Genomic DNA, 26,946 nt, shown 5'->3' on the forward strand with positions numbered 1-26,946 from the left:
TAAAACAGTGATGAAGATAATACATTTTTATATAAAACAGAGCAAAAGAGGTTCTCTAATTTCTGTTTCTAGAGAGAGAATTTTGTAAAATTTGTGCTACCATAATAAAGCAGTGGAAACACCTGATAGAGGAAATGTGTTGAGCTTTTTATGAGCTTGTAAAGTACTTTCAGTTAGTTACTAAGGTACAAGCACTAACATGGATGTCTCTTCCCCACCAGTGAGGATGTCCTCCTGAGAATGCCAAAGGAAATTAAAGTATATGACAAAGGGATAGTTAACAACATGTTTTAATTACTTGAGTGAGGTGATTCACTGCAATAATTTTAATTTACCCCTGTTTATTTCAGTTTGGTGTATCTTGATCTGTTTAAAGCTTATTTAATAGTAATTATACAGACCTAAACACTACCAGCTGTGCAGCTAAAAGACAAAATGAATTAGAGTCTTGGAAACAGTTACATATATGCTTTAAAGCAGGGGTTCACAACCTTTTTCATTCTGAGGGCCCCCCCCCCAACATGCTATAAAAACTCCAAGGCCCACCTGTGCCACAACAACTGGTTTTCTGCATATAAAAGCCAGGGTTGGCATTACAGGGTAGCAAGCAAGGCAGTTGCCTGGGTCCCCATTCCACAAGGGCCCCTGCGAAGCTAAGTTGCTCAGGCTTTGGCTTCAGCCCCGGGTGGCAGGGCTCAGGGCCCCAGGCTTCAGCTCCATGCAGTGGGGCTTCAGCTTTCTGCCATGGGCCCCGGTGAATCTAACACTGGCCATGCTTGGTGGACCCCCTGGAACCTGCCTGTGGCCCCTCCAGGGGCCCCCGGATCCTTGGTTAAAAACCACTGCTTTAAAGGACTTTTTATAGACAAGCTATAGAAACTTCAGTTGCTTGTTCTGGGACTACTTCCTTTCAACACTTAATTGTTTAAGACATTTTACTTAGTTTTGTTTCCATTAATTACATTCTGGTAATAATTAGTTTTTGCATATGTGGGAGTAGTACACTATTATGTCTAGTTATGTGTTCATGTGTGTGAAATTCCCCAGTGTGCAATGTGGGCTGCTGTGTCTCCCTCCAGGCTCTGCTCACACAGCCACTAGCATGTAAAATCACTCTGGGCTGAATAAAATGAATCCATCCATGAATTACATACAGGGCAACACCCGCATATCCCCAGTCCGAGTGTCGCTGCCCCAGAAATGTGCAATTTACACTGTTCAGTTCCCTCTTGGACAGTGTAAGCTCGTAGTCATGTCATTGCAACAATGGATAATGATTGTTTTAAAGAAAAAGCTATGTAAATATAGGAACGCTCTTTCTCTATAGGTTGAGTTGTCTTTCAAAACTCAGAAATAGTATTAGACCTCTATGATGAGAACATACTTAAACAAGTTTCAGAGTAACAGCCGTGTTAGTCTGTATTCGCAAAAAGAAAAGGAGTACTTTGTGGCACCTTAGAGACTAACCAATTTATTTGAGCATGAGCTTTCGTGAGCTACAGCTCACTTCATCCGATGAAGTGAGCTGTAGCTCACGAAAGCTCATGCTCAAATAAATTGGTTAGTCTCTAAGGTGCCACAAGTACTCCTATACTTAAACCTCCCAATATTTGCTGTGCTAAGGGATGGTCTCCATGATGTGGGGACTTACTTTTGCTAATACAATTTCATTTTGGTTGCAGCCTAAAAGTAATTAGTGTTTATGACCGGCTTTGGGAAGTCTGAGATGTAAAGTACTTTAGGTGCAATAACCATATGTAAGTTACTAATTATATCAGTATTACAGATCAGTAATAATTCTCAGTTTATACTAAGCAATGACCCTCAGACATAGAACTTTTCACTACTCTTGTGAAGCCTGTACACTTACAAATATAAACTAATGCCTTCAGGAGGAATTTAAGGAGATTAGTCACACAGTAATCATATCTTTATTACTCTTTAATGCAAACAGTTGTAGGAATAGCCTTGGCATCCACACAACCATGCAATTCTAGGCTCGATTAGGGTGGTTAAATGACCCAGAGTAGTGAAGTTTTGTCTCTAAAATACATGGTTTTAAAAAAAAATTAAAAGCAAGGCTGAAAGGGAAGAGACCAAGGAAAGCATAATAAAAAGAATGAAGAATCAGGTTTTCCTGGTAGACAGAAACACTTTATTTGTAAAAGGCACCAATCACATCGTGCTGATGCTGTCTTTATTTGCCTTTCATGCTTATGATCTAAAATTTAATATTAGGTCTTTTATCTAATATTAAAGTCATAATCTAAAACCTTAACTGATTCCTGGCAAGATACAACTATTGTATTACCTTATTGTATGCAAGAGAGAAGCATTGTTAATATGATATAGTTAGAATAATCCTTCAGACATTACTGGCCCTATTGTCTGTTGAGACTGAGCATATGAGGAAGACGGAAATCCACATGGCAACACCCACTTTTCCTTTTCTGAAATTTAAAATGAGCTCTAATTCTTAATGTGTTCTGAAGCTTGCTTTTACAAGTATTTTTTTCAATTGTTCTTAAAATGACTAAGATCATGTTAAGATTTTCAAAGATCTTATTTGTTAGTTAATGAACCTCTTTCGCAGAGTGATACTAGTTCAGAATATGGAAATGAAATAAAAATTCAACCCCCAAATAAGGCTGTATTATTAAGTCATGCTTCCTAGTTAACTAGGAGAGGCAGGTAAAAGAATGCTTTTTGTAGTACTGATTGTCACACAGTCATGCATAACTAAATTGAACTAGACAGGGTGGATTTGATTTAAATCATGATTTAAATCTGTGACAGGGTCAGGCCTGATGGCTACAGGAGAGTGATAGAAGGCAGATATATTAGCCCCAGGTTAACTAGGTCCCTTTTCCCTGGGTAAGGTAACAGGGAAGGTTCCAGAACAATCAGGAACCTTCTGGAGACAATTAAGACAGACAGGCTGATTAGAACACCTGCAGCCAATCAAGAAGCTGCTAGAATCAATTAAGACAGGCTAATCAGGGCACCTGCGTTTAAAAAGGAGCTCACTTCAATTTGTGGTGCATGTGTGAGGACCTGGGAGCAAGAGGCACTAGGACCTGAGAGTGAGAATGCGTACTGTTGGAGGACTGAGGTGTACAAGCATTATCAGACAGCAGGAGGAAGGTCACCATAAAGAAGGTGTTGGGCGGAGGCCATGGGGAAGTAGCCCAGGGAGTTGTAGCTGTCATACAGCTGTTCCAGGAAGCACTCTAGACAGCTGCATTCCACAGGGCCCTGGGCCGGAACCCGGAGTAGAGAGCGGGCCCGGGTTCCCCCCAAACCTCCCAACTCCTGGTCAGACAGAAGAGGAGTTGACCTGGACTGTGGGTTCACGAAAACGGCCAAACTGAGGGCTGCCATGAAGCTCCAAGGCGAGCAAAACTGCCAATAAGCGCAAGACCCACCAAGATAGAGGAGGAACTTTGTCACAAATCAAATTGATTTAAATCACTAGCCAGGAAGACTCTATTTAATCATGGTTTTCTACATAGAAGTGCATTCTTGTTGGTTGTTATAACCTTAATATATATTCTTCACAACTCAGAGATAGATGTAGGTTTCATTTTTAGAAGGTATACACTATACATTTTTAAACAGCGATTTATATTGAAAACTTTTCAGATTAGTTTTACAGCTATATCAGAAAATGAATGATTGTTTGGTTATTTCATTTACTAAAGGTAATTGAAGCAGATATTTCTGAAGTCATTGGGAGGTGAACGATCTCCAATTCAATAGGTTAATCATTAATATTTGGAGGATTTTCTTGCCATGCTGTATTAGGAGGAGAACATCACCAGACAGACATTTAAATTGTTTTATTTAACTAAAATAACAACATTAAGTATTCTGGATTTTTTTTTTAACAGAAAACCTATAATATTTTAACAAAAATCATATGTCCTTCACTTCTCACATTTATCTCCAGATTTCTTCTTGTCCGGATCTATTCTGCCCCCAACAATCTTCTATTCATAGAACCTTTTGAAACTTTGCACTTTTAGAGAGAGGTAAGGGATTGACTATGTGTACACAAATTTGCAGAGGGACAACAGAGTTGAGGTCTGTTATTTCTCACCTCTCTATATTATTTATTTAAAAACATTTTTGCTGTTAACAAGCATGTTACCTCTGGAGTGACAAATCCAGTTTGAGAACTGCAAAACTAAGCGTCTCTGATGGTATCTTCTAGACTGAGCACTGAGCCCCATTGGGTCGATAAAAAGATTAACCTAAATAATCTATACAGAAGCCCCTGGAACTGCATATGATTGGGTCCCTAATCCATGAACTATTGGAACTCATTTACAAAACTTTTCTTAAACATTACATGAATATATTGTCTCATACCATAGAATTAGAATTTATAATCTGTATTCCATGATGATATCTTCGAGTTATAATATATCTTAATTAAAACTATCTTTAGATATTTTTTTCTCAAAAAGCATTTTATCAAAAAAATCCAATTTAAACCAAAAAAATCTGATTTTTTTTTTAAATCATTGATTTTTATCCACTCTGGAACTAGAAGTGGCAAGTCATGTTTAAGGTTCCAGTGTGCTAAGTCTCTGTTTACCTATTTATTAAAGAACTTCACAAAAATAGTCAGAATTTTAAATAATGTTTAATATGATTTTAGTTATTCTCAGTCATACTCATTACAATTGATGATGTCACATATTTTTCTTTTTTTTTTTTACTGTAATAGTTGTGCGCTTGATTAACATTACAGAAATCTAAAATCCACAGAGTATCTTGCTCTAGAAGATTTTGCTATTCATTTGTTTTCCATGAAATATGTGGTGCAATCTTGGCCCTGTTGAAGTCAGTGTCAAAACTCTGACTTCACTAGGGCCCAGATTTCACTCTTGGTATTTGTTTAAGGATAGACATTCCTCTACCTACTGTTGATAATACCAACAGATTTTGGATGACATAAACTCGGGGTGTGTTGAAAATAGCTTTTATGTACAGATCCTCTGCTTTGTTATTAAACATATTAAAGTACGCTATCTAAGAACTTGATTTACTAAACACTTTAATGCCACAGAACTCTGCATAGGAATGTAAAAGCAACACGTGTGCAAATAAGTTACTTTTGCAGTTTTTGTGGCCACTGTGTGAAAATCAATGCATGTTCTGTATAGATTTACTAATTCAAACCTAAAATACTGCTATTGCCCTACAAGTAAATATTCCATACAAAATGCTTTACCTCACCCTTATTCTGACACCCCCCCAAACCCCCCGCAAAAAAAATATATAATAAAAGCATGAGGAAGGTAAAATAGTCACAGTAGGACCTAGAGTAAAGAGACAAGATATTCTTTCTCTTGTGTCCACCATTTTGTTGCTGCTCTGATGCATGTTTATTTGTGAAGCCCTGGTTAGTGTGGTCTCAGAGCTTCTGGTGTAAATTTTTTTTGTCTGATGTTTACATCTGTCACATACGCACATTGTATGCATTGTTGTTGTAGCCATGTTGGTCCCATGATGGTCCCATGATGTTAGAGAGACAAGTTCGATGAGGTAGTATCTGTTGTTGTACCAATTTCTGTTGGTGAGACAGGCAAATTTTCAAGCTTTCACAGAGCTCGTCTTTGGTCTAGGAAATGTACTCAGAATGTCAGAGCTAAATCCCAAGTAGCATAAGTAGTTAACACATACTTCAAGGGACCATTCAGTGAGAAGTGGCCCATTAACACCTGTCCAGTCATGGGGTGGGGGAAAGCTGGAGTATTGTGGGTTACAGATTGCTGCAATAAACTATAAATCCAGTGTCTTTATGCAGTCAGTTTTTAGTATCTAGCAGAATTATGAATTTAAGTTCCCAGGCTCATCTTTTGAAAGTGTTGTGCAGGTTTCCTTTGAGGATGAGGACTGAGAGGTCAGATATGGAGTGATCACTTTGTGAAAAGTGTTTACCCACCGGTGATAGGGTCTTTTCGTCTTTTATCACATTTCTTTTGAGAGCGCAGTAATTGCTTTTTTTCACCCACATAGTTGTTGGGGCATTTAGTTATCTTTTGGGCCTTGTCTACACTATGAAGTTTTGTCTGCAAAAGTTATGCCACTTTAATTAAAACCACTGTTGCATGTCCACACTAGCTTCTTGTGTCGCCCGGGTGCATCTACGCTAACAGCTCTTGGATCGACACAGAGAGCAGTGCACTGTGGTAGCTATTCCACTGTGCAACTGGCCAGAGAGTGCTTTGGGAAGGGTTTGCAATGCCTCATGGGACAGGAACAGCATCACATGACACAGGTTTCTCAATCCCATCCTTCCAGGGGCATCCAAGTAGATTGTCAGCTGCTTTTCACCCCACTGAAGGGGTGGGGGGAGAGGAGAGTGGTGTGTCTGGGGCGGGGAAGACAGCAGGCTGACTGATCTATTCTGAGGTGGAGGAGGGGGTCACCTTCCCACCCCCACATCAGCCCCTGGCTCTGCTCGGCACACTGGTCTCTCCTGAAGCAGCCCGCTCTGCCTGCCTGCTTATGGCTCTGTGATTCCCTCCGAGTTCTCCCACAGCCTCCTCATCTGTGGGGAGCAGCATCCCGAGCTGCTCTGGGAGCTCTCCGTGCTGAGGCTTGTCAAAGCAGCGCAGCAGTCCCGTCCCTGCAGCAGCAGTCTGCCTGCCGCTGTGCTCCAGTGCAGGGCAGAACAGGAGCCTTCCACATTAATGATTTGCTCTTTGTTCCCCCAACGGAGCCGCATGCTCAGCTGTCAGATACTTCCCGGAACTTTGAAAAGGGAGGGGCGCATGTCTGCAGGGCAGCAGAGATCAAACCAATGAGCAGAGCGGTCACAGCAGGCATTATGGGATACTGGGGGAAGCCAGTTCTGTCGACAGAACAAACAGCAGAGTCTGCACTGATGCTTTGTTGCTTTAACTTTGCCGCAAAAAGCTTTATGCCTCTTGTTGAGGTGGTTTTGTTTTGTCGATTAAACAGCAGTTTTGCCACCAAAAGTAGCGTTGTAGTGTGGACACCTCCCCTGTTTCGTCGGCAAAAGGCAATTTTTCCTGACAAAACTTTGTAGTGTGGACAAAGCCTTAGTTTAGTTGTTATTGGGCCATAAATGTATTGTGAAAATCCCTGTGACTGGACAGGTTTAAGACTAGAAACAGGTTGTCGTGGCTCAATCCAAGTGACATGATGAAATGCAGTCCCAATAATATGTATTTTGAAGAAGGAGAAATCCTATTTCCCCCCAATAAGTCACATTGGTTCCTTTTGTGGCATTGTGTTGTGCTTTGTTTGTTTGTTACACATTCTTCTTACCAAGGTCTAAATAGTATTTTTCTGTCATTGTGAAACAGCCCGCTGAAAGCTATGTCACGAAAATATACAGAAGCTGCTCATTTGTCAGTTATATATGCATTTCATAGTCTTCCTGGAAGAACTGCACCAGAGAGAGAGACATTAACTAAAATGTTAGCTTGTGGTAGAAACAAAAAACAAGGAAACTTTAAAGTGAACATCCATTCCTTGTCTCCATACTTGCACCTTTCCTTTTCATGGTGAATTACAGTTATGATCTTAACTTTGAAGCCCTTGGACATGTAGTTTGTTAGTTTGATAGAACCTTAGTATTCCTTATACATAGTTATTTCTGCTGTTCTTTTGAATTGATTATTCCAGAATTTCCATCTTGAGCAATGGACATTTGACTTTCATATGTTACATGCTGTCATTGCTGATTATGAAAATCTGACACAGTTAAACCATTACACAGACAAATTTGGGATATTTCACCTACATTTGGCATGGTCAGCAAAACTTGTCCCATGTACTGGTCTTCCAGTTTTTTTCTAGAAATAGAGTGGGAATTAGTATACACATGACACCCTACCTCAAACATCCGAAGGCTCTGCTGTCCTAAAACGTCACTCGATTTTTGTTTTGGTAGTTCTTGTTTTGTTTGAAAGTAGAATCTAGAATTTCCTGGAAATGCATTTTCTAACATCTTGGAATTGATGACCTTAAAATCCTATTATCAGTACTAGTGTATCTCCTTTGATGTCAGGATTTTTGAGAATCTTCAAAAGTATATATGGGAACGTCAAATGTGGAAACTTACTTTGTTTTTGTCTAAGAATAGAAACTTGTATAACAGTTAAAATAACTAAAACTAACCTTAAAACATTATTTCTCATCTAATTCATGTAGAAAACTATAGACGGATGAATAGATCTTTTGAAGCTTTTCTTTGATACTCTGGGTTAATCATTATCTGTTATGAATGTTTCACAATGTAAGAAAGGTCATTGAGTAAAAAGTAGTTTTTAAAATTTGTGAACAAAAATAGCGCATTGCAAATACTCTAGAGGTCTTAAGATTTATAGCGCCTGCATTTATAATGTTATTTCTGTTCACAGCTTTCTGCTGCTCGGCTGCTGCATTTTAATGTACGGTAGTGTCTCTGGCGGTTTGCTAAAATGTCCATTCACTGAAATGTTTCTATCGCAGTTCTAGGGAAGGGTTAAAATCAGTAAGTACACGTGACATATGCAAACTATGAATCATTCCAATAGATCTGTTCAACTCTCCTGCCTGCCCAGGCAGCAGGCAGATGCTGTTCCCTTGGTTGCCATGGCAATCCTGCCTGTACTATAATAAAGCCCAGCCCAGATCCTTCCTTAGGCAGACCTCTGCGGCTGTTTCACCTAGCTCATTGTTTTTCCTCTAGAGGAGGAGGAGAGAAAGGGAAGGAACTGACTGAACAGATTAGGATACCAAAGGCAGCAGCAGTTTTTCATCTGCTTATAGCCTCTCGAGCCTTATTCAGGGAGAATTCAGAGCATGGCAGGCTCTTGATTTGTAAGATTCAGATGGGCTTGCAGGCAGCTGTGCTAGCCAACAACATCCTCAAGAGTGTATTTCCTAGTGGTATAGAGAGAGGAGCGAAAGTGTGTAGCGACTTGTAATGGGGTGGAGAAAGTCTCTCTGCTGACTACTTGTGCAGCAGTTTATCATTCCCTGCTACATTCCTCCGTTCTGAAGCCCCCTTCCAAGAAGAGAGCTGATGTCATCCAGAAGATCTTTTGGCAGGCTCTGAGCAGCCGGCAAGTCCAGTCTTGAAGGCAGCAGACTTAACACAGTTCCCCTTCAGCTTCATTTTGCGTGACTATCTTGGGATTTGTGTGCCTCCGGAAATGAAAAGCTCCTAACATGGTTCTGAGGATTAAGTGTGACCTGTGAGAAGGGGATTCTGTGATCACGGATACCTGGCTTCGTAGTAAAAGACTTGGATTTATTGGTCAGAAGACCATATCACTTTGTCCAGTGAATGGATTGTATGAAAGCATCAGAAATCTGTGAAACATACTGTTGCCTGAAAGCCTGCCAGGCAAGAAGAATAAGATTCCTTCTAGAATTCTAATATTAAAAATATACATATTTCTTGGCTTTAAAAGGAACTGTGTTTTTTCGTGTTCTGCAATGAGAAAGTAAGAGAACAATTCTATGCTTGTAAATAGACAAACTGTTTTCAAGTAACTATTTTCAGAAGTTAAACCTTAATTTTCTTTTGTTTACATGGCTGATAAAAATTAAATTTATTTTGATGAGGTTCTTTGGTAATTGGAAATCTGATTTGTAAGTAAGAAGATATGCCTTTTTATTTCTTTATTTGAGAAATACCAACCTCCACCACATATACCTTCTGTTATTTAAAAATACTGACGTCAATGTTTTAGTCTAGTGCTATTTATTTACACTAGACTGTCAAATATTTTATAGACTGTTTTTCTGCAAAACAAACAGCGCTGTGAGGAGTATAGAGAATTAAAAAGAATAAATTGACATTGCATATTGATCCCCTCTTTTTTTTTTCCCCCCCCCCCTGGAACAATGGATTACCTTGGAGACAAACTGACAGTGGCACAAACTCACATGACCCAGTGGATGGGGACAGTGCGTAGATCCTTACAGGAGGCACTAAATTTAGTCACAACTGCAGTTGCTCATGAACGGACTAGCGGGGAGGGTGGAAGCAGAACTCCCTTCAAGCGAACCTCCTCCTTCAGGCATTTTGCATCCCGGAGCAGAGAATCATTTCGAAGGTTTTCAGTGCGGAGTCAGCAGAGGTTCTCCTCCCTGAGGAAGAGGCAAGCCAGTTCAGAGCCACCAGACCTTGTAAGCAATGCCCCCTTTTTAGTTCTCCAAAGGTAGATAACTTTTATGATAAAAATTAAGGAAGTTTTTCACGGCAGCATCTTGGCCAGGAACACTGATCTGTGTCATGTCAACTTTTCAGTTTAAAAATATTTTCCAAAACACTTGTAATGCTGCCTGTTTGTAAATGAGCTGGGCTCTTTCTGTAGTGTAAATAGAAATTTCCATTAACTCTCATTGGTCAAAGATAATTTATACAAGTTTTTGACAAAAAACTAACTTTGGTGTTCTCTTAAAACTAAGATAGGACAAAGATCTAGTCTGTAATTGGCAAAAGTTAGTCCGAAGCTGCTTTGTGTTTGGTATGCAGATGGGGAACACATTTGCCCAATGTAGCTTCTTACTTGATGTGTACATTTGTTCTTTTCATTTTTAATGACAGTGTTTTAGGTGAAATAATTAATGTAGACTGGTAAAAAGAATCAAGGTGCTATCACCTTGCAGCTAATAGTAAACCAATAATATTGGCCAATAAGGGACTAAAAGCTTGTTTGTTCTTACATAATAATTAATTTTTTAGTATTATGAAATACAGAATTTATGGCCCACGCTGGAATCTGCAGGGCATAATTTAATGAGAGCATGTGAGGATGATCTGGCTTGCTCTCCATACACTATGACTTTGGGTCATGTGGAACCATTTTTTGATTAAATGTCTTTTTCTTTTGTGGGGTTATCTTCAGAAAATGCACACTTTCTTGTTAAATAACTAGAAATACAAGGTGATAAGAGAAATGCACACTGCATAGGGAAGAGTTTTTTATGCATATGAGGGGGTAAGAATTCTCCAGGCCACATAAAAGGTCAGTTTGAGACACTCTGAAGTGGTATGGCGATTGGGGATCCTGCTCTTGTTCCTACCAACAGATTTCTGCCAGGCTTAGTTGACAAATCACCATAAAATGTTTGGGCAAAAGATAAACCTCTGTAATTCATAATCTGTATCTATGCATTGTAAAGCCACAAGGTTTCAGGTAGTTCCAACTGCTGTTTTCCTAGTGAACTAAAAGAAAAGGTAGAACACCCAGCTCATTCTAATGGTTAAATGAGCCAAGTCACTTTTAAACATATGTTTTATTGGGAAGGAATTTAATAAATGGCTACAAACATTTAAAGAATAGTTCAACAAATTGTAAAGCAGACTTCTGATTTAGGGCTTGCTTTTGCACCATTGAAAGAAGGGAGTTTTACCTTGATTTCAATGGGAGCAGGATCAAGCCCTTCATTTCTAGTGTCTAGATAAACCATGAATGGCCCTATCGTGTGAACTTGTCCAGAATTTTTTTTAGAAAGCAATATGCCTTCCTAAAGCCTAGAGGCATGGATAGAGGTGATGGGGGCTAATTAGGATTTGTTCATTGTGTGCTTTATGTAAAGCATGCATTCCTCAGAAAGGTGTGGCATCTGCACACACAAATCCTGCTAATATTTCATCAGCAATAAAACCTAAAAAACTTTATTGGTCTGACTTGTTATTCATTTACTGTTTGGCAGCTCAGCTAAAGAAACTGAAAAAGATGTGTTGTCAAAGAAGCACAAAAGCAGGAAAGAGGCAAGTTTAGTTGGAAACAAATGTAATGGGCGGGGGGGAAGCACTTCATGGGAAATTGTGACACTACACAATTAGAGTTGTCAAAATGAAAAACAATTTAAAATTATCATGCGAAAGTGATACAAATATATGGTTTCAGAAATAGAAAGGAATGGAGTCTGCCTCTTGCTTAACAGGTCATTTAGAAGTAACACAGCAAAACTTCCCACTGCTTACAGCATAGAAAATCTTCCTGAAAGGTAGGGTGGCCTTTGAACTTACTACTCATGCAGGTAGGCACCAGAGCCACTTTAGGTCTGAATCCTGCAAACATTTATGTATGTGTTTAACTTTAAGTATGTGAGTAGTTTAATTGAAATAATATCAATATTTTCAAAGTTAAGCATTTGCATGATTCAATTTAACCAAAATAGCCTAGGGATATAGGGACTTAGAATTACAAGCTTCGTTTTGATTGTTGTCAACCTAAAACAATTCTTAAAAAGAAAAGTCCCTACATAATGGAGTTTATATTCAGTATGATTCAGTATCTGGCTGTACTTTCACAGCAATTTTACCTTTCTGACTGGGGCTGAATATTGCTTGGGCATGCAGGAGTGAAATTAGGAAGGCCAAATCACACCTGGAGGTGCAGCTAGAAAGAGATGTTAAGAGTAACAAGAAGGTTGCTTCAGGTATGTTAGCAACAAGAAGAAAGTCAAGGAAAGTGTGGCCCCCTTACTGAATGAGGGACGCAACCTAATGACAGAGGATGTGGAAAAAGCTAATGTACTCAATGCTTTTTTTGCCTCTGTCTTCATGAACAAGGTCAGCTCCCAGACTGCTGCACTGGGCAGCACAGCATGGGGAGGAGGTGAGCAGCTCTCTGTGAAGAAAGAAGTAGTTCGGGACTATTTAGGAAAGCTGGACGAGCACAAGTCCATGGGGCCGGATGCTCTGTATCAGAGAGTGCTAAAGGAGTTGGCGGATGTGATTGCAGAGCCATTGGCCATTATCTTTGAAAACCCATGGCAATCGGGGGAGTCCCGGATGACTGGAAAAAGGCTAATGTAGTGCCCATCTTTAAAAAAGGGAAGGAGGAGGATCCTGGGAACTACAGGCCAGTCAGGCTCACCTCAGTCCCTGGAAAAATCATGGAGCAGGTCCTCCAGGAATCAATTTTGAAGCACTTAGAGGAGAGGAAAGTGATCAGGAACAGTCAGCATGGTTTCACCAAGGGCAAGTCATGCCTGACTAATCTAATTGCCTTCTATGATGAGATAACTGGCTCTGTGGATGAGGGAAAAGCAGTGGACATGTTGTTCCTTGACTTTAGCAAAGCTTTTGACGTGGTCTCCCACAGTACTCTTGCCAGTAAGTTAAAGAAGTATGGGCTGGATGAATGGCTGATAAGGTGGATAGAAAGCTGGCTAGATTGTCGGGCTCAACGGGTAGTGATCAATGGCTCCATGTCTAGTTGGCAGCCGGTATCAAGTGGAGTGCCCCAAGGGTCGGTCGTGGGGCTGGTTTTGTTCAATATCTTCCTTAATGATCTAGAGGATGGTGTGTATTGCACCCTCAGCAAGTTTGCAGATGACACTACACTGGGAGGAGAGATAGATATGCTGGAGGGTAGGGATAGGATACAGAGGGCCCTAGTCAAATGAGAGGATTGGGCCAAAGGAAATCTGAGGTTCAACAAGGACAAGTGCAGAGTCCTGCACTTAGGACGGAAGAATCCCAGTGGACGAGAAGCTGGATATGAGTCAACAGTGTGCCCTTGTTGCCAAGAAGATCAATGGCATTTTGGGATGTATAAGTAGGGGCATTGCCAGCAGATTGAGGGACGTGATCGTTTCCCTCTAGTTGACACTGGTGAGGCCTCATCTGGATTACTGTGTTCAGTTTTGGGCCCCACACTACAAGAAGGACGTGTTAAAATTGGAAAGCATCCAGTGGAGGGCAACAAAATTGATTAGGGGACTGGAACACATGACTTATGAGGAGAGGCTAAGGGAACTGGGATTGTTTAGTCTGCAGAAGAGAAGAATGAGGGGGGATTTGATCGCTGCTTTCAACTACCTGAAAGGGGGTTCCAAAGAGGATGGCTCTAGACTGTTCTCAGTGGTAGCGGATGACAGAACGAGGAGTAATGGTCTCAAGTTGCAGTGGGGGAGGTTTAGGTTGGATATTAGGAAAAACTTTTTCACTAGGAGGGTGGTGAAACACTGGAATGCGTTACCTAGGGAGGTGGTGGAATCTCCTTCCTTAGAAGTTTTTAAGGTCGGGCTTGACAAAGCCCTGACTGGGATGATTTAGTTGGGGATTGGTCCTGCTTTGAGCAGGGGGTTGGACTAGATGACCTCCTGAGGTCCCTTCCAATCCTGATATTTTATGATTCTATGAAATTGGAATTTGTTTTAGTAACTCCATGAAATCACTTATAAATTTTTATTAAATACCAATGTAGTTAAAACTGTGTGTAATCCATCATAAATGGATTAGTTGTTAATCATTTTTACAATGGTTGTGTAAGTTTACTGTTGATATTTTTTGTGGTGTACTTTCAAATGACAATGAAGATAAGCTTTTGCTTACTAGTTTGGGAGCTAGCTGTCCACAGACTGGCACCCAATTCTTTCTAGGTGGAGTTGAATTCTTGTGTTCTATTGCAGTATAACGCTGATCGAATGCTCAGTGTTGTACAAGACACCAAGGAACTTGCAAAAGTGAAGGTGAACTACATAGCTGAAATTACAGTTTATCTAAGAATACCAATGCCCCCAAAAGTAGTTTGCGTGAAGTGGAAGACAGTGCAGTAATAATTTTTATCTTAAAAAAAAAAAAAAAAAAAATGTATCCACTCCTTCCCTTTGTGCCAATCCCTTCCATGAAAATCTCTGGACCTTCCTCACAGAATACCTATTAAAATATATTACAGTGCATTAGGAGATGACAGGCTGATCTGTGAAATGATCACGTGTGTGTTTTCTTGCTATGTGAGTTGCCTCATGGTACCATTTTGAAGAATTTTAATAATTTTTCAGGTGCATCATACTTAAAGGATTAGACTGGATGCTGCTTTTCCATAGTTTTATTTTTCCATATTTGCTAATTATTTTGTACTGAAATCAGTGATTTCTCTTTTATCTCCTGTGGAACCCTGCAGACATGTTTTCATGCAGAGTTTGTAACTCAATTTCCATGGCCACAGACTGATGTAACAAACACTGCATGATGGGTCAGGTCCTCCCCAGCCACCAGGAAGCTTCACAATGCTCTAATGATTTAATTTAGGCTTACTTGTCTCTTAAAAGATTTTCTAGCTTAGGGCAATCCACAGGTGACGCAGTCTCAGTATTTCCTATACTTCCCCCTTCATGCAGCTAGAGCACACATGTATCATTGCAGTAGTGCTAAATTGCACTAGAGGTCTAACCTAGCACAGAGATGTCCCAGAATCAGGGAGTGGAAAGGTGACTTAAAATAACCTTCACCTCCTTGGACCACACGCTTCAGTTCTTGGCTTCAGCTGAGGATCAGGGGCAGTAACTTCTGTCTGGATCTTGCAGAAGCAGATATTGGGCTATGAGGGAGAATAACTAGAGAAACAGCTCAGGGAATAGACACACCATGATAGATCAACAAAATTGTTTTTGGTGTAAATGTTAAATTCTTCTATTGTGAAATCTCCTTTCCTCTCTTTGGTGCTTTTCTTTTCTGGTCCTTCCCTTTTCTTTGTTTACATCTCTTCAAAATTTCAGATTTAGTAATTTTGGCAGTACTAACTTCCTGACATGAGTCAAAATCTTGACATTCTTTGCTGTCTGTAGCTGCCCGGTGAAGAGGTTCTACTACAGATTTCTCAGGAAGGAAGTCTGGAAGGAAATGCCTAATTCAAAATCTAGTTTTTTAGTTTACATGAGGGTACAAGACCTTAAACAGAGCACATTGTGAGTCCAATTTTCACTTTACAGCAATCGCTTCTAATCTCAAAATATTATCATTTCAAACCTTTATTTCTAAAATAAAAACCAGTGGAATAGATGGCCTTGTGTGAGACCACTATTGGATAGCATGAACTTGAATCAACAGAATCTATATATAGATTTATTTATTTATTTTATTTGTTTTGTATTTTTTTGTGTGTGAACTGTTGTTTGTGCCAGGTCAGTCAAGTGATATAAGGACCCCAAATATGTTTTTAATTTATTATTTATATTACCATAGGTGCCCCAGGCATGGACCCCAGGACCCCATTGGGTTAGACACTGTTCAATCACAGAACAAAAAGATGGCCCCTAAATTCCAATCTAAGAATCCTTAAATCTCTGTACATTTGTCATACCAAAGAGCCAGTTTATACTAAGCTATAAACAATGCAAACGGCAATGCAAGATTATGATTGTAAATGTACAGTTTTGGCTTTATTCAGCAGAAAGCATTTCTAAGATGTTTGAGAGACTTTTTTCCTGTACTACTTTTACTATTCCACATTTAATTTGTCCGCTAAGAGTTTACATTATCCTGTGATTTGCCATGGTTTCATCCAAAGCCAAAACTATATTGGCTATACCATATTTTCTACCTCCATTATTCCTTTCCCATAAAACCTGCTGCTTCTGCTACATCTGTAATTTGGTCTCTGGTTATAACAAAAGCAGCAGTCACAGGTGTATTGTTTCCTTTCTTTCCAAGCCTCTCCTGCTTTTGGGGGAACACACTGGGTTGCCCCATTCTTAAAAATCTTGGAGGAAATACTGACGATGTTCCTGGGCCTAAACTATGTTGCTTATGAAGTGTTCCTGGAAATGTCAAAAGACACATCCCCTTTTGGGGGGATAAACAAAGCTGAGCTCCCAAAATGCAGTGTAAACAAGTAGTATCTTGATTGGATCTCTCTTCTTGAAGAACTGCATTGTCTTAATTTTCTGTGAGATAATTTTCAAACAAAAAACAGAAGCTGCAAAACTTGGCTATAGTCACTTGGATCTCAAATCATTGTTTTGTTAATTAAGTGGTTTTTATCTGTAGACATAAAATTACCCACAAGTTAGCAATAATCAGCTAGTTAATTTCCTACAAGCATCATGATAATAAAACGACAACATTTTGTGCGTGTAAGTAAAATTTTATGTATATATGTTTTGTTGGCTTGGCTGCAGATCCTCTCAAAAGTGAATAGAATTGCACTTCAGTGGCTACCTTTCCTCCCTGAGAGGTTCTGAAGATAGGTGTTGGTCTTACCTGCTCCACTGGCTCTCTCATATAGTGTGCCATCTTCTCGCTCAATGGGTACGTGAAGTCAAAAGGGGAGACTGAAGGTGATTTAGATTCCATTGAGAGATGTGGTGTTACTCAGTTCTTAATTTTTTTTAACATCCATACATTGCAGTTTCTCTGCTTTTCCCAGTACTTGGCTCAAAGTGAGACTCAAATGACAGCAAGTTTGGCTGCTGCTATGTGTGTACTAATGTGTGGAAAACATCTTGAGGTTGTTGCAAGGATTATACTCACTCAGGTTAACAGTCTACAGATGCTTGTTCAACACCAGCTGCTCTTAGATTTGTAGACTGTTGTGGAGACTAAGAAGCACTTTAGTTAACTGTGTCCCTCTAAGCAGTCCCTGGGTGCATTTCAAGATATTTGTGGTCTGTGTGGTTTGTATCTAGACAATCTTTACAGAGCCTGATCAGTATCCCTACGTGCCACCTCAGAATCTGATTTACTCTTGGGCTTGAGCCAGCAGTTCTTACACATGGGGGTCAGGGTATACTTCTTGGAAGTGACACTTCTCTGGAATTTGCTCTTCTCCTTGGTATGTCTAAGACAGATTTTGTTGACCCTTCAGAACCCTATATAAAGCGCATCTTTTTACCTCTGCCTCCTGCCTTAGGAAAGGATAATGGTGGGAGATATTAAGATGTTTTGGAAGAAGTTCAGTTTATTTGACAGTGGCCTATATGTTTTGTTAAATGTGTACATGTTACCTTAGCTTTAGTTATATTTGAGCTGTCTCTCTTTTGTCCCTTCATGTAGTTCTTCTGTTCTGCTCCTTTGATTGTTCCTTTTTACTCAAAGTTGATGTGGTCACATGGCAACTTTTTTGTTTGGCTTTAATGCTAATGAAGTTCAGGACAGTCCTGGAAATGGAAGCCTTTCATTCATACACACAAATAGGGTTCAGAGTAGCAGCCGTGTTAGTCTGTATTCGCAAAAAGAAAAGGAGTACTTGTGGCATCCTAGAGACTAATCAGTTTATTTGAGCATAAGCTTTTGTGAGCTACAGCTCACTTCATCGGATGTGAAGTGAGCTGTAGCTCACGAAAGCTTATGCTCAAATAAATTTGTTAGTCTCTAAGGTGCCACAAGTACTCCTTTTCTTTTTACAAATAGGGTTGTTTCAAGACTTCCCCAAACACCCATTGCTAATTAATCTCAACCCTGCCTTCCAAGGACTGCCAGTAAGGATTAATGTGGCTCAGTTTCTGTCATCTGAGAATGTCTACGTGGAGATCTGTTACGTACTAGGAACTAGGTTGAGGCCAAAAATAATTTTCACATATACCAGTGAACATTCATAGATTTTTAAGGCCAGAAGGGACCAGTGTGATCATCTCGTCTGACCTCCTGTGTAACATAAGCCATGAAACTTCTCCAAAATAATTCCTAGAGCAGATCTTGTACAAAAACATCCGATCTTGAAATTAAAAATTGTGAGTGATGGCGAATCCACACTTTGGATAGTATCTGGTTTCATTTGTTACTGATCTGAGCAGGATTTGTATGAGTGACTTAAAAGTAAAGGCTCATACTGCAATACAAAACTCATGAGCAATCCAGTCACCCTGTGATACATTTTGTTAAAAAATGGGTGCTAGATATGTGAACATGTATATGCTCTTGAATGAATGGTCATATTCTGGCCATGGATGGTCATTGGGCCAAGAGAAAACTGACATCTGTTATGTTCTTCAGTTGGATTTTTTTTTTTTCAGGAAGCCCTTTAGTTACAAAATGGATACCATTATACTTCTATTTGTTGTTCCCCTACTCTTCTCATGTATTATAAAACTCCATGGATTTTTAACTTCTGAGTTGTATTCCAGTTAACCTTTTCAAAATGTAGTGCTTCCAGTTGTTTTTTCCCCCTGATTTATAATTGAAGTACTCCAGGCAACACAGATGCAGATGAGGCCTGAATGCTCACCATGAGCACCTGGATTTAGTATATTAATTTTATAATACTTTTTATATGGAGGTACCGTGGAAAAACTAGGTCTTAGAGCAAACACTTCTGAAGAGTTATTTTTGGTTGGGGTTATTTCATGAAAATGTAGTTAAGAAAATAATAGATTTTAAAAATAAAACAGAGGTAAGTATGGAGCCAAGGTGTGTGTAACTAGAAGTATTTCTAGGCTACTAACTTCATAAGATGCAACTGTGGCCCGTGTCGTCTTCTGGTTACTGCAGTATCTTTCCTAGCTACGTACTCCCCCAAACTTTTTAAGATTGATGCATTAGAAGTAAATGTATTTATCAAATGTTAAATACATTATTTGCCAAATCTTGATAGAATATGTGTTTAGAGACACTTCATACATTTGTTTACAATGTGAAAAAGCCTGTTACACCACAAAGTGCTTAAATTTTATATAATTAACAGGTTGATTTATACATTTGTGAAAATGGGAAGCTCAACTAACTATTAAAAACATTCCCAAAATATTGCTGAGTGGGAGCGGCTGAGTTACAGATGTTTGCTGTAGTGGTGCAGTTTAAGTTGATTCTATTTACATAAGTATTTATCATGGCCATAAAGCCACCCTTTAGTCAAACATGGGCTCCTTCTGAAACCTCAGAGTGGCAAAGAGAACATTTGTATGTATTCTCTTTGGCTGAGAAGAATTAAATGCCTAACTAATTTTTCTTATTTTTTATTAGTAGTTCAAGACATGCTAAACTTGTAAGATGCATGTGTGACAGGATCCCCGGGGTGCAGCCTGGGACCGTGGGACAGCTGTGCCCCCTTAACTCTTCAGCCTGGGCTGTCTCTCTGTGCTTTGCTAGTGACAAGCAGCAAGCCCCTCCAGGTGCTGTTAGCACTCAGCACAACCACATGTGGAGCCCCACCCCCAGCTAGATTGCATGAATGCTTCCAGAGTCACTCACGAATCACACAGAGAAAGGCACCAGCCGAATCCCCCCAGCTTTCAGCACTGTACCTCAGGAATATACCATCTTGCACTGCTCAATTTATTAATTGGTTCACCACTTCATCAATGGAAAGTGGATATACACCAGCCTTTGCAAACCTGAGCAAGCACCTTTACCAAACACTTCAGCAAACTTACTGGTAAAGGGATAAACAGTTAAACAAATTTATTGACTACAAAAGATAGATTTCAAATGATTATAAGTGAGCAATATCTAGATTAAGCAGTTTTTCTCACTTTACTGGATATTGCAGTTCATAGTACACAGATTTCACCCTTGAAACCTGAGCCTGTCTCCTCTGTTAGTCGTAAGTCTTCTCAGTTTCCTTGTTGCTTGCAGCATAGGTGGGGACAGGAGAAAGGTGAAGCATGGGCCACGTGTCCTGTTTTATACCCTTAGTCCATGTGCTTGGAGAATACAAATCCAGGTATGTCTGGTGGGCATTGCTGAGTCCCCAGGCAAGACTGAGCAATTCCCCTGGTGTGGTCTCAAGCAGGTGAGTCATTGAATTGTAGCTCCCTTGCTGGACAGTGACTGTTGATAGTTGCTTGACACCCCGCCCAGGCATTGGTGACTTTCCTTGCTGTTGTCTCTGGGGAGCTAAAAACTGGCTGATTCCCCAACGTACAGCATGTTTTAGTGACAACCATACAACACAATCTCGTAACTTCACATGCACTGAAGATATACATATTTAGATAGAACAGTGACTTTCAGCTGATCATAACCTTTTCCCTGATACCTCAGATGGCATGCTTTATATGCAATATCACAATTATATACAGATGAGGAAATGGGGGTTACAAGATGCTTCCCCAAAGTTTAGTATGTCACAGCATGTATCTGACCTCATGCAGTGGAATATGAAATGAAAAGGGAAACTTCAGACCACTGCATACTAGAAAAAGATTCAAATTGTGTATTTTAAGTCTGGCCCAGAAGTGACACAGGTGTACTGGGCATGCTCCCAGCCCTGGAAAAGTCCCTCATTGTGTCCCAGCTCCCGCTGATTAGCACATGGTGATAATGGAGGCAGTAAGAAGAGAGGTGAAAATTTCAACCTCCATGTCTGGCTCAGCCAATGGAAGTTTATGCTTCCCTCTCCCCCACTTGAAAAAAAAAGTTGTAAGTGGAGCACCATCTCCTCTTTCTGTATAAAGTCTGTCTGGCACCATGGTGATCCTGGTGCTGAGCTAGTGGATAGGTAGGAATATCACTGTTATGGCAGCAACCCTAGGGAAGATGCATGACATAGGTCTCAGCAGTGCACTGTGATGCCAGTGATGTGCACTGTGGAGTTTGGAGCATGTATGAAACATGCATGCTCTATTCCCTTTGAGTAGGCAATACTCATTAAATACACGGTTTGTTTTTAAAGGGACATTAGCCCAGTGTTCTGTACTGGGTGATTAAAACGAGGTACATCAACTTGCTATGATTTAACTCAAGGGAGAACTGAATTATTTGGACACTTTTATGTCCTCTACAGTGAAACTCTGTTTCATTTGCTGATTTAGCTTTTTTGAGGGGGAAAGATGCGAACGGTCTAATAAATAAAAACAAATTATCCTAAATTATTTATTCTGCGTATAATTACTTTATTACAGAATTATTGCTCATCTATAGTAAATGTATCTACTTAGAATATTGTATTTAATGAATTTTTATATACCAATAATATATTCACCCAAAGAACAGTAATGAATCATTCTTGAGTTTAAAATATTTTCTTTCACTTTTGTCAATGATGGCAACTTAATCTCTAAATTTGCAGAGAAACGTTGCAAAGCAAAGAGTATTGCACTGCTGTAGAAAGTGTACTTTTTAGAATGAGTCAGTTGTGTGTCTTTTCAATGAAAATAAATGGACCTTTACAATGACAAAGTAAATTTTGTTGAGTTTAATTAATGGGTGCACAAGAGCCAATACACAAGCAGTTCATGGTTTTTCATTCTTAATAACGTCTTTCTTCTGTTTATCAGGCCATGAACATAGCTGGCAGTGTAAAGTAGGACCAAAAGAAAAGGAGTACCCAGGATTTCTTTTTACAGTCTTTCTAGTGCTGTTGATGGGAAGAATCAATTGGAAGACGTTTGATTGTTTTTTTTGAGAGCAAGCAAGCCTAGGATAGTGGCAAATAGACTTAGTAATTTTAGTAGGTTCTCATTACAACATAAACATCTAATGACACTCGAACAAGGAAATGTCTTTAGACTCACTTATCTAGCACTTATTTCTCTCATATTTTGGAGAAAAGCAGACAATTATATACAGTTAGCTGCAACACTTAAGCAAGGTGCATTAAATAGAAACATTAGTTGAAATATGTTTTATTCTGACTGCAGTAATATTTTTGTACTGAAAATCTTTTTCTTCTTAGTTTCATTGAATATTTGTGCATATTTCATCTGCTTATATCCTCTGCATTACTTTTGAAATTTCTTCTATTTCGTCAACTTCGTGTACTTTTAGAATTTCTTTCAAGATGTTGGATTTTTATGTGTGTGTAATTCTGAAAGGAAGAACATACAGTTTATGGAGTCTAAGTATTTGCTAATTAGTGTCAGGAACTTTCACTTATCACACACTTGTCAAACTTAATCCTGTTTTAAGAATAAAGAGATGTCTGTCAGGAAAAAAGTGTGGTCACTTAGTGTGTCTAGCTTTGTATTTGAATCTTTAAGGGAAAATACCATAACTTGAAGGTGTTGCTCCCAAACATATGGATCTTTAATGCAAGTAAACATATTTCCTTCCTAACGTAACAGTATAAAATAAGCCTGCTTAATCCAGTTAAGAGAGTGAGGGGAGTCTTCTCTCCTCTTTATGCCAGCTCCCATTAGTGTTAATGAGAGCCGCACGTGGACACTGCAGGGAGAACAGACCTCTGAGTCTTTTGTGAAGGAATAATACAGTGCTATTTTGTTTGAGTTCTTTGAGATGGACACTGTGGTGCCCGCCCAATGCCACACAGCTCTAATCCTGCTGGGCTTGTGTTTTACCTTCACATATGTATTTCTCTCATCTTCTACCCAATAATGAGAGTTTGGAACTTCTGGGAGGCTCTTACTGTAACTTCTAGGGTAAATTCTTTGGGTAAGTGATAGGGGTTTTTTTCAATTGAGGAGTGCTCACCTTTGGAATTCATTCCCTTTTAGAGTTTGGTATAATACTAGTGCATTAATAATACTATCACTTGTATTGTGGTAGCACATAAAGGCCCCAACTGGGGATCAGAGCCTATTGTGCTAGGCATTACACAAATTGAGTGACCCATTTTTGTTTTTTTCCTAGTTTTTTTGTAATTAATGTGCTTCAACTTTGTAAATAAGTTGAGTTGTAACGACAGTAGTGGCTACAGAAATCAATAAAATCTTATTAAAAAAATAGTCTTCCTGCAAAACTGCCCAGTAATTGCAATCTGCCTTCCACTGCTGATGGTTCTCTGCCCTATGTCTGTCTGAACTAGTCACTTCAGTTTATTGGCAAAGTCTGCTTGCTAGTGATGTCTTTGTGGTGTTTGTGTACAAGAATTGACATCCAGCTCCTAAACTGCGTACAGTGGAAGTGCTGGCTCCATTCTTTAAAATATTAAAAGCTGATCACTCAAAATATAATGCAGCCAACTTCATCCTTACTGAAAAGGGCCAGATTCTGCCACTCTACTCATGTTGAGGCTTGCCTTACTCTGTGACTTTGACAGGGCTTCTTACTATCTAAGCTACCAGTCAACATGAGTAAAAGTGACAGAATCTGTTGCAAAGAATGTATCTTTGCACTAGCACTTACATACTAAAAATTGTTTTTATCATTCCATTCAGAACTTCCTTTAATGTTTCTTCTTATTATTATTATGTGGCATCTCCATTAGTGGAGGTTTGCAACCATGGTGGCCCATTCTGTACAACCCTCTGCTAATCTTTGTGGATGAACAATCCTTTTGATCCACCCAGGATATCACGTTGTCCATCCAGTGTCTTCTTTTTCTGCCTCATGTTCTGCCATCAACTTTCCTTTCCAGTGCCCATAAACTGGCATCAACGACTGAAACTCTTAAAATGTGCCCTCCAAGCTGAATCTTTCATTTCCTAAGATTTCTAACTAGCATTTGCTAAGTTCCAGTCATCACCAATACATTTCATTAGTTATGTAGTCTATCCATGATATTTTCAGAATTATTCTATAACACTGTAATTTGAGGGACTGTAGTTTCTTTATTATCAATTTGTTTGAATGTCCATGTTTCACAGCTGTAATTTAACAGAGACCAAATATATGTTTTTAAAAGTCAAAATTTAACCTTCAGATTTATGTCCCTTCTCATCAAGTGTTTATTCTTCCACTTGCTGTATGGCTGTGGTATTTGTTGGAATTTTGTATGTTTTCCTAGTATCCTTGCATAGGACCATAGCTTTTATCTTGTCCGTATTTTTTGCCATATTCATATATAATTTCCACTAACTTCATCAGGCCTTCTGAATTAGCCAGCAGCACTGTGTCCGCTGCATAGCAAATGTTGTTACCCATTTTCCATTCATCTTTAATGTTTAAAACTAGTAAAACATTAATGTTTTGAAATGCAGGTGAGCTCATGGCCTCTTCAGAGAATGAACAAATGTACCAAATTAGTAAAGCTACATATAGTGCATAAATTTAATCTAAACTCCATGCAACGGCCACCCTAAAAATATCCAATGTAGACTTCTTGAAATTGTAAGAGAGAATGCTGCCTAGAAGATCAGACTAATGCACACGAGCCACATTTTGGGAAAGTTAAGTAACAGAATATGAGTTATTTAGAAAGAATATAACTGTTGATAAAACAAACTCAATTCTATACTGAAGCAGTTACCAAAGTTTGCTCTTGCTTTGTGTGTTCAGCCTTTTATTTATGGTGCCTTAAGAAATCTCAGTAATTCTGTGCTATTTAAAGTGATAGCTACCCCAGGGATAGCTACTTACTCCCATTGCAAAGAGTTGTGCTAAATTGTAGAGGAACGTTCTTCAGAAGTATTGAAGATGCAGTTAATAGGGGATGATACATTTGTCTTAGTTTGTGTTGTTTAAATAAGAATAAGATCCCCCCCTCCCCAATGTACATGCTGTGTCTATATTTAATAAAGATGTTTACTGCACTAGGGTGAAAAGGAAAACTGATTTCTAGCACTGGACTATTAATTTCTCTCATGTGTCAAACATTTCCTACTGTTCCCAATACTCTGCTCTATTTTCCTATCCATAATTGATTTGGGGATGTATTCTAATACTATGCTCCTTTGGTTTAGTCAGGTTGTTTTGTTTGTTTATTTATTTATTTATTTAAAGAATTGGTTTCTATTTCCTCATCACTGTCAGTATCACACTCTACTTCTGTCTCCAGCGCTGCACTAAAATCACTCGATTTTTCTGTTAAATTACAGGGAATTTTCTCTGCAGGTCTGAGCAACTCCTTTTTCAAGGTATGCCTGTTGAAGATAGTCGATATGAAGCCTTTGAAAGGTATACTGCTGTGGAAAGGTTTATAATATAAGCAAATTAATAAAAAAAAAAGTTGACTGCACATGCATATAAGCATAATTGCAAAGGTTTTAATTGGGTCCCATTCCACTGAGTTAACTAGATTCTTGATTAAACCTGAGTTGCCATGGATTCATTTGGCCAGATCCTCTGCTGTAGCCAAGATAAGCTTGGCACAGTAGCCAGCTCCCTGATTCTCTTCTTGGCCCTGATGCAGGTTAGAGCAGCAGACTCCCAAGGAGCTCTCTGACAGCTGTGCTTATTCCAGACCTGGGAGGAACATGGCATAGAAAAAACAGGGCTACACAGACTAGGGATTCCCCAGCACATGGGAATGCTCAGCAAAGGAAGTGCAGGTTGTTTCCATTCTGTCCATTGTAAAAGGAGTGGGTGGTGGTGGGTGGAGTGAGAAATCTGCCTCCCTGTTCCTAAAAGGTTCAACAGTGCTGAGCACCTTGCAGGATCAAGCCCAAATTAGAAAGGCAGTGTGTTCTAGTGGAGAAAGCACAGAACTGGGAATCAGAAAATCTGGATTCTTTGATAGCCCTGCTATTAACTGTTGTTTGAACGTGGGCAAATCACTTCACTTCTCCATCTCTCGTCTCTGTTTGGATTGTAAGCTCTTTGGGGCAGGACTGTCTCTCCCTTATGTATTTACACTAAGTGGGGCATTGGTCGCAGCTGGGGCCTCTAGGCACTGCTTTAATACAAATAAATAATACAAGGAAGTTTAGGGCTGTGGCACAGCCCTAAACTTCAGTTAAGGTATAAATATTCCTACCTTGGCAACACAGTATTTATAGGTTCCCTTGTACACAGTGATTTCAATGGGACTTGACTTTGTGTAACAGTAACAAGTAGAAAGTTAAATCAAAGCAAAAAACTGGAACTACATTTGATTGCACCTTTCAGTATTGATAAGAGCCAGTACACTGTGCCGGACTGGACCGGCTTCCCCAGGCTGGCGCTTTAAAGGGCCCTGGGCTCCATGCAGTGGCCGGAACCCCGGGCCCTTTAAAGCACCGCCTGAGTCCTGTTGCTGGAGCCCTTGGGGTAGCGGTGGCAGGGCTCCAGCCGCACTTTAAAGGGCCCTGGGCTCCAGCCGCTGCGGGGAGCCCCAGGCCCCATTAAAGCACCCCTGGGGTTCCCTGCAGTGGCTGGAGCCCCCAGGCCCTTTAAAGCACCCCCCGAGCCCCGCCTCTGGAGCCCTGGGGTAGCAGCAGCAGGGCTCCAGCCGCTGTGAGGAGCGCTGCGGCTTTTAAAGCATCCCCCCCAAACTCCCGGGGCTCCCCACAGCAGCCAGAGCTCCCGGGCCCTTTAAAGCACCACCGGAGCACCGGGGTAGCGGCGGCAGGGCTACGGCGGTGATTTTAAGGGTCCGGAGCTCCGCTGCCAGAGCCTGGGGCCCTTTAAATCGCCCCTGAGCTCCCAGCTGGGAGCCTTGGGGCCTTTAAATCTTGATTTAAAGGGCCTGGGTATTT

General features: G+C 39.9%; 1 protein-coding gene across 9 annotated transcripts in view; it reads left to right on the forward strand.

The window, feature by feature from the left end:
• KIAA1671 (KIAA1671 ortholog) overlaps window positions 1–26,946 on the forward strand; it is a 152,139-nt gene that overhangs the window by 73,621 nt on the left and 51,572 nt on the right. For 3 of the 9 annotated variants that reach the window (XM_037878429.2, XM_043529244.1, XM_037878433.2), the window contains one exon: window positions 25,369–25,407. The exons of 2 other annotated variants lie outside the window; for them this stretch is intronic. In XM_037878429.2, coding sequence (XP_037734357.1) covers window positions 25,369–25,407 — 39 coding nt within the window. Of the gene's footprint in view, window positions 1–8,670; window positions 10,162–25,368; window positions 25,448–26,946 lie in introns of those variants that run through there. 4 more of the 9 variants (XM_037878430.2, XM_043529246.1, XM_037878431.2 and 1 more) reach the window with 3 other exon arrangements.

Source organism: Chelonia mydas, chromosome 15 (assembly GCF_015237465.2).
Source record: "Chelonia mydas isolate rCheMyd1 chromosome 15, rCheMyd1.pri.v2, whole genome shotgun sequence".
NCBI lineage: Eukaryota > Metazoa > Chordata > Testudines > Cheloniidae > Chelonia > Chelonia mydas.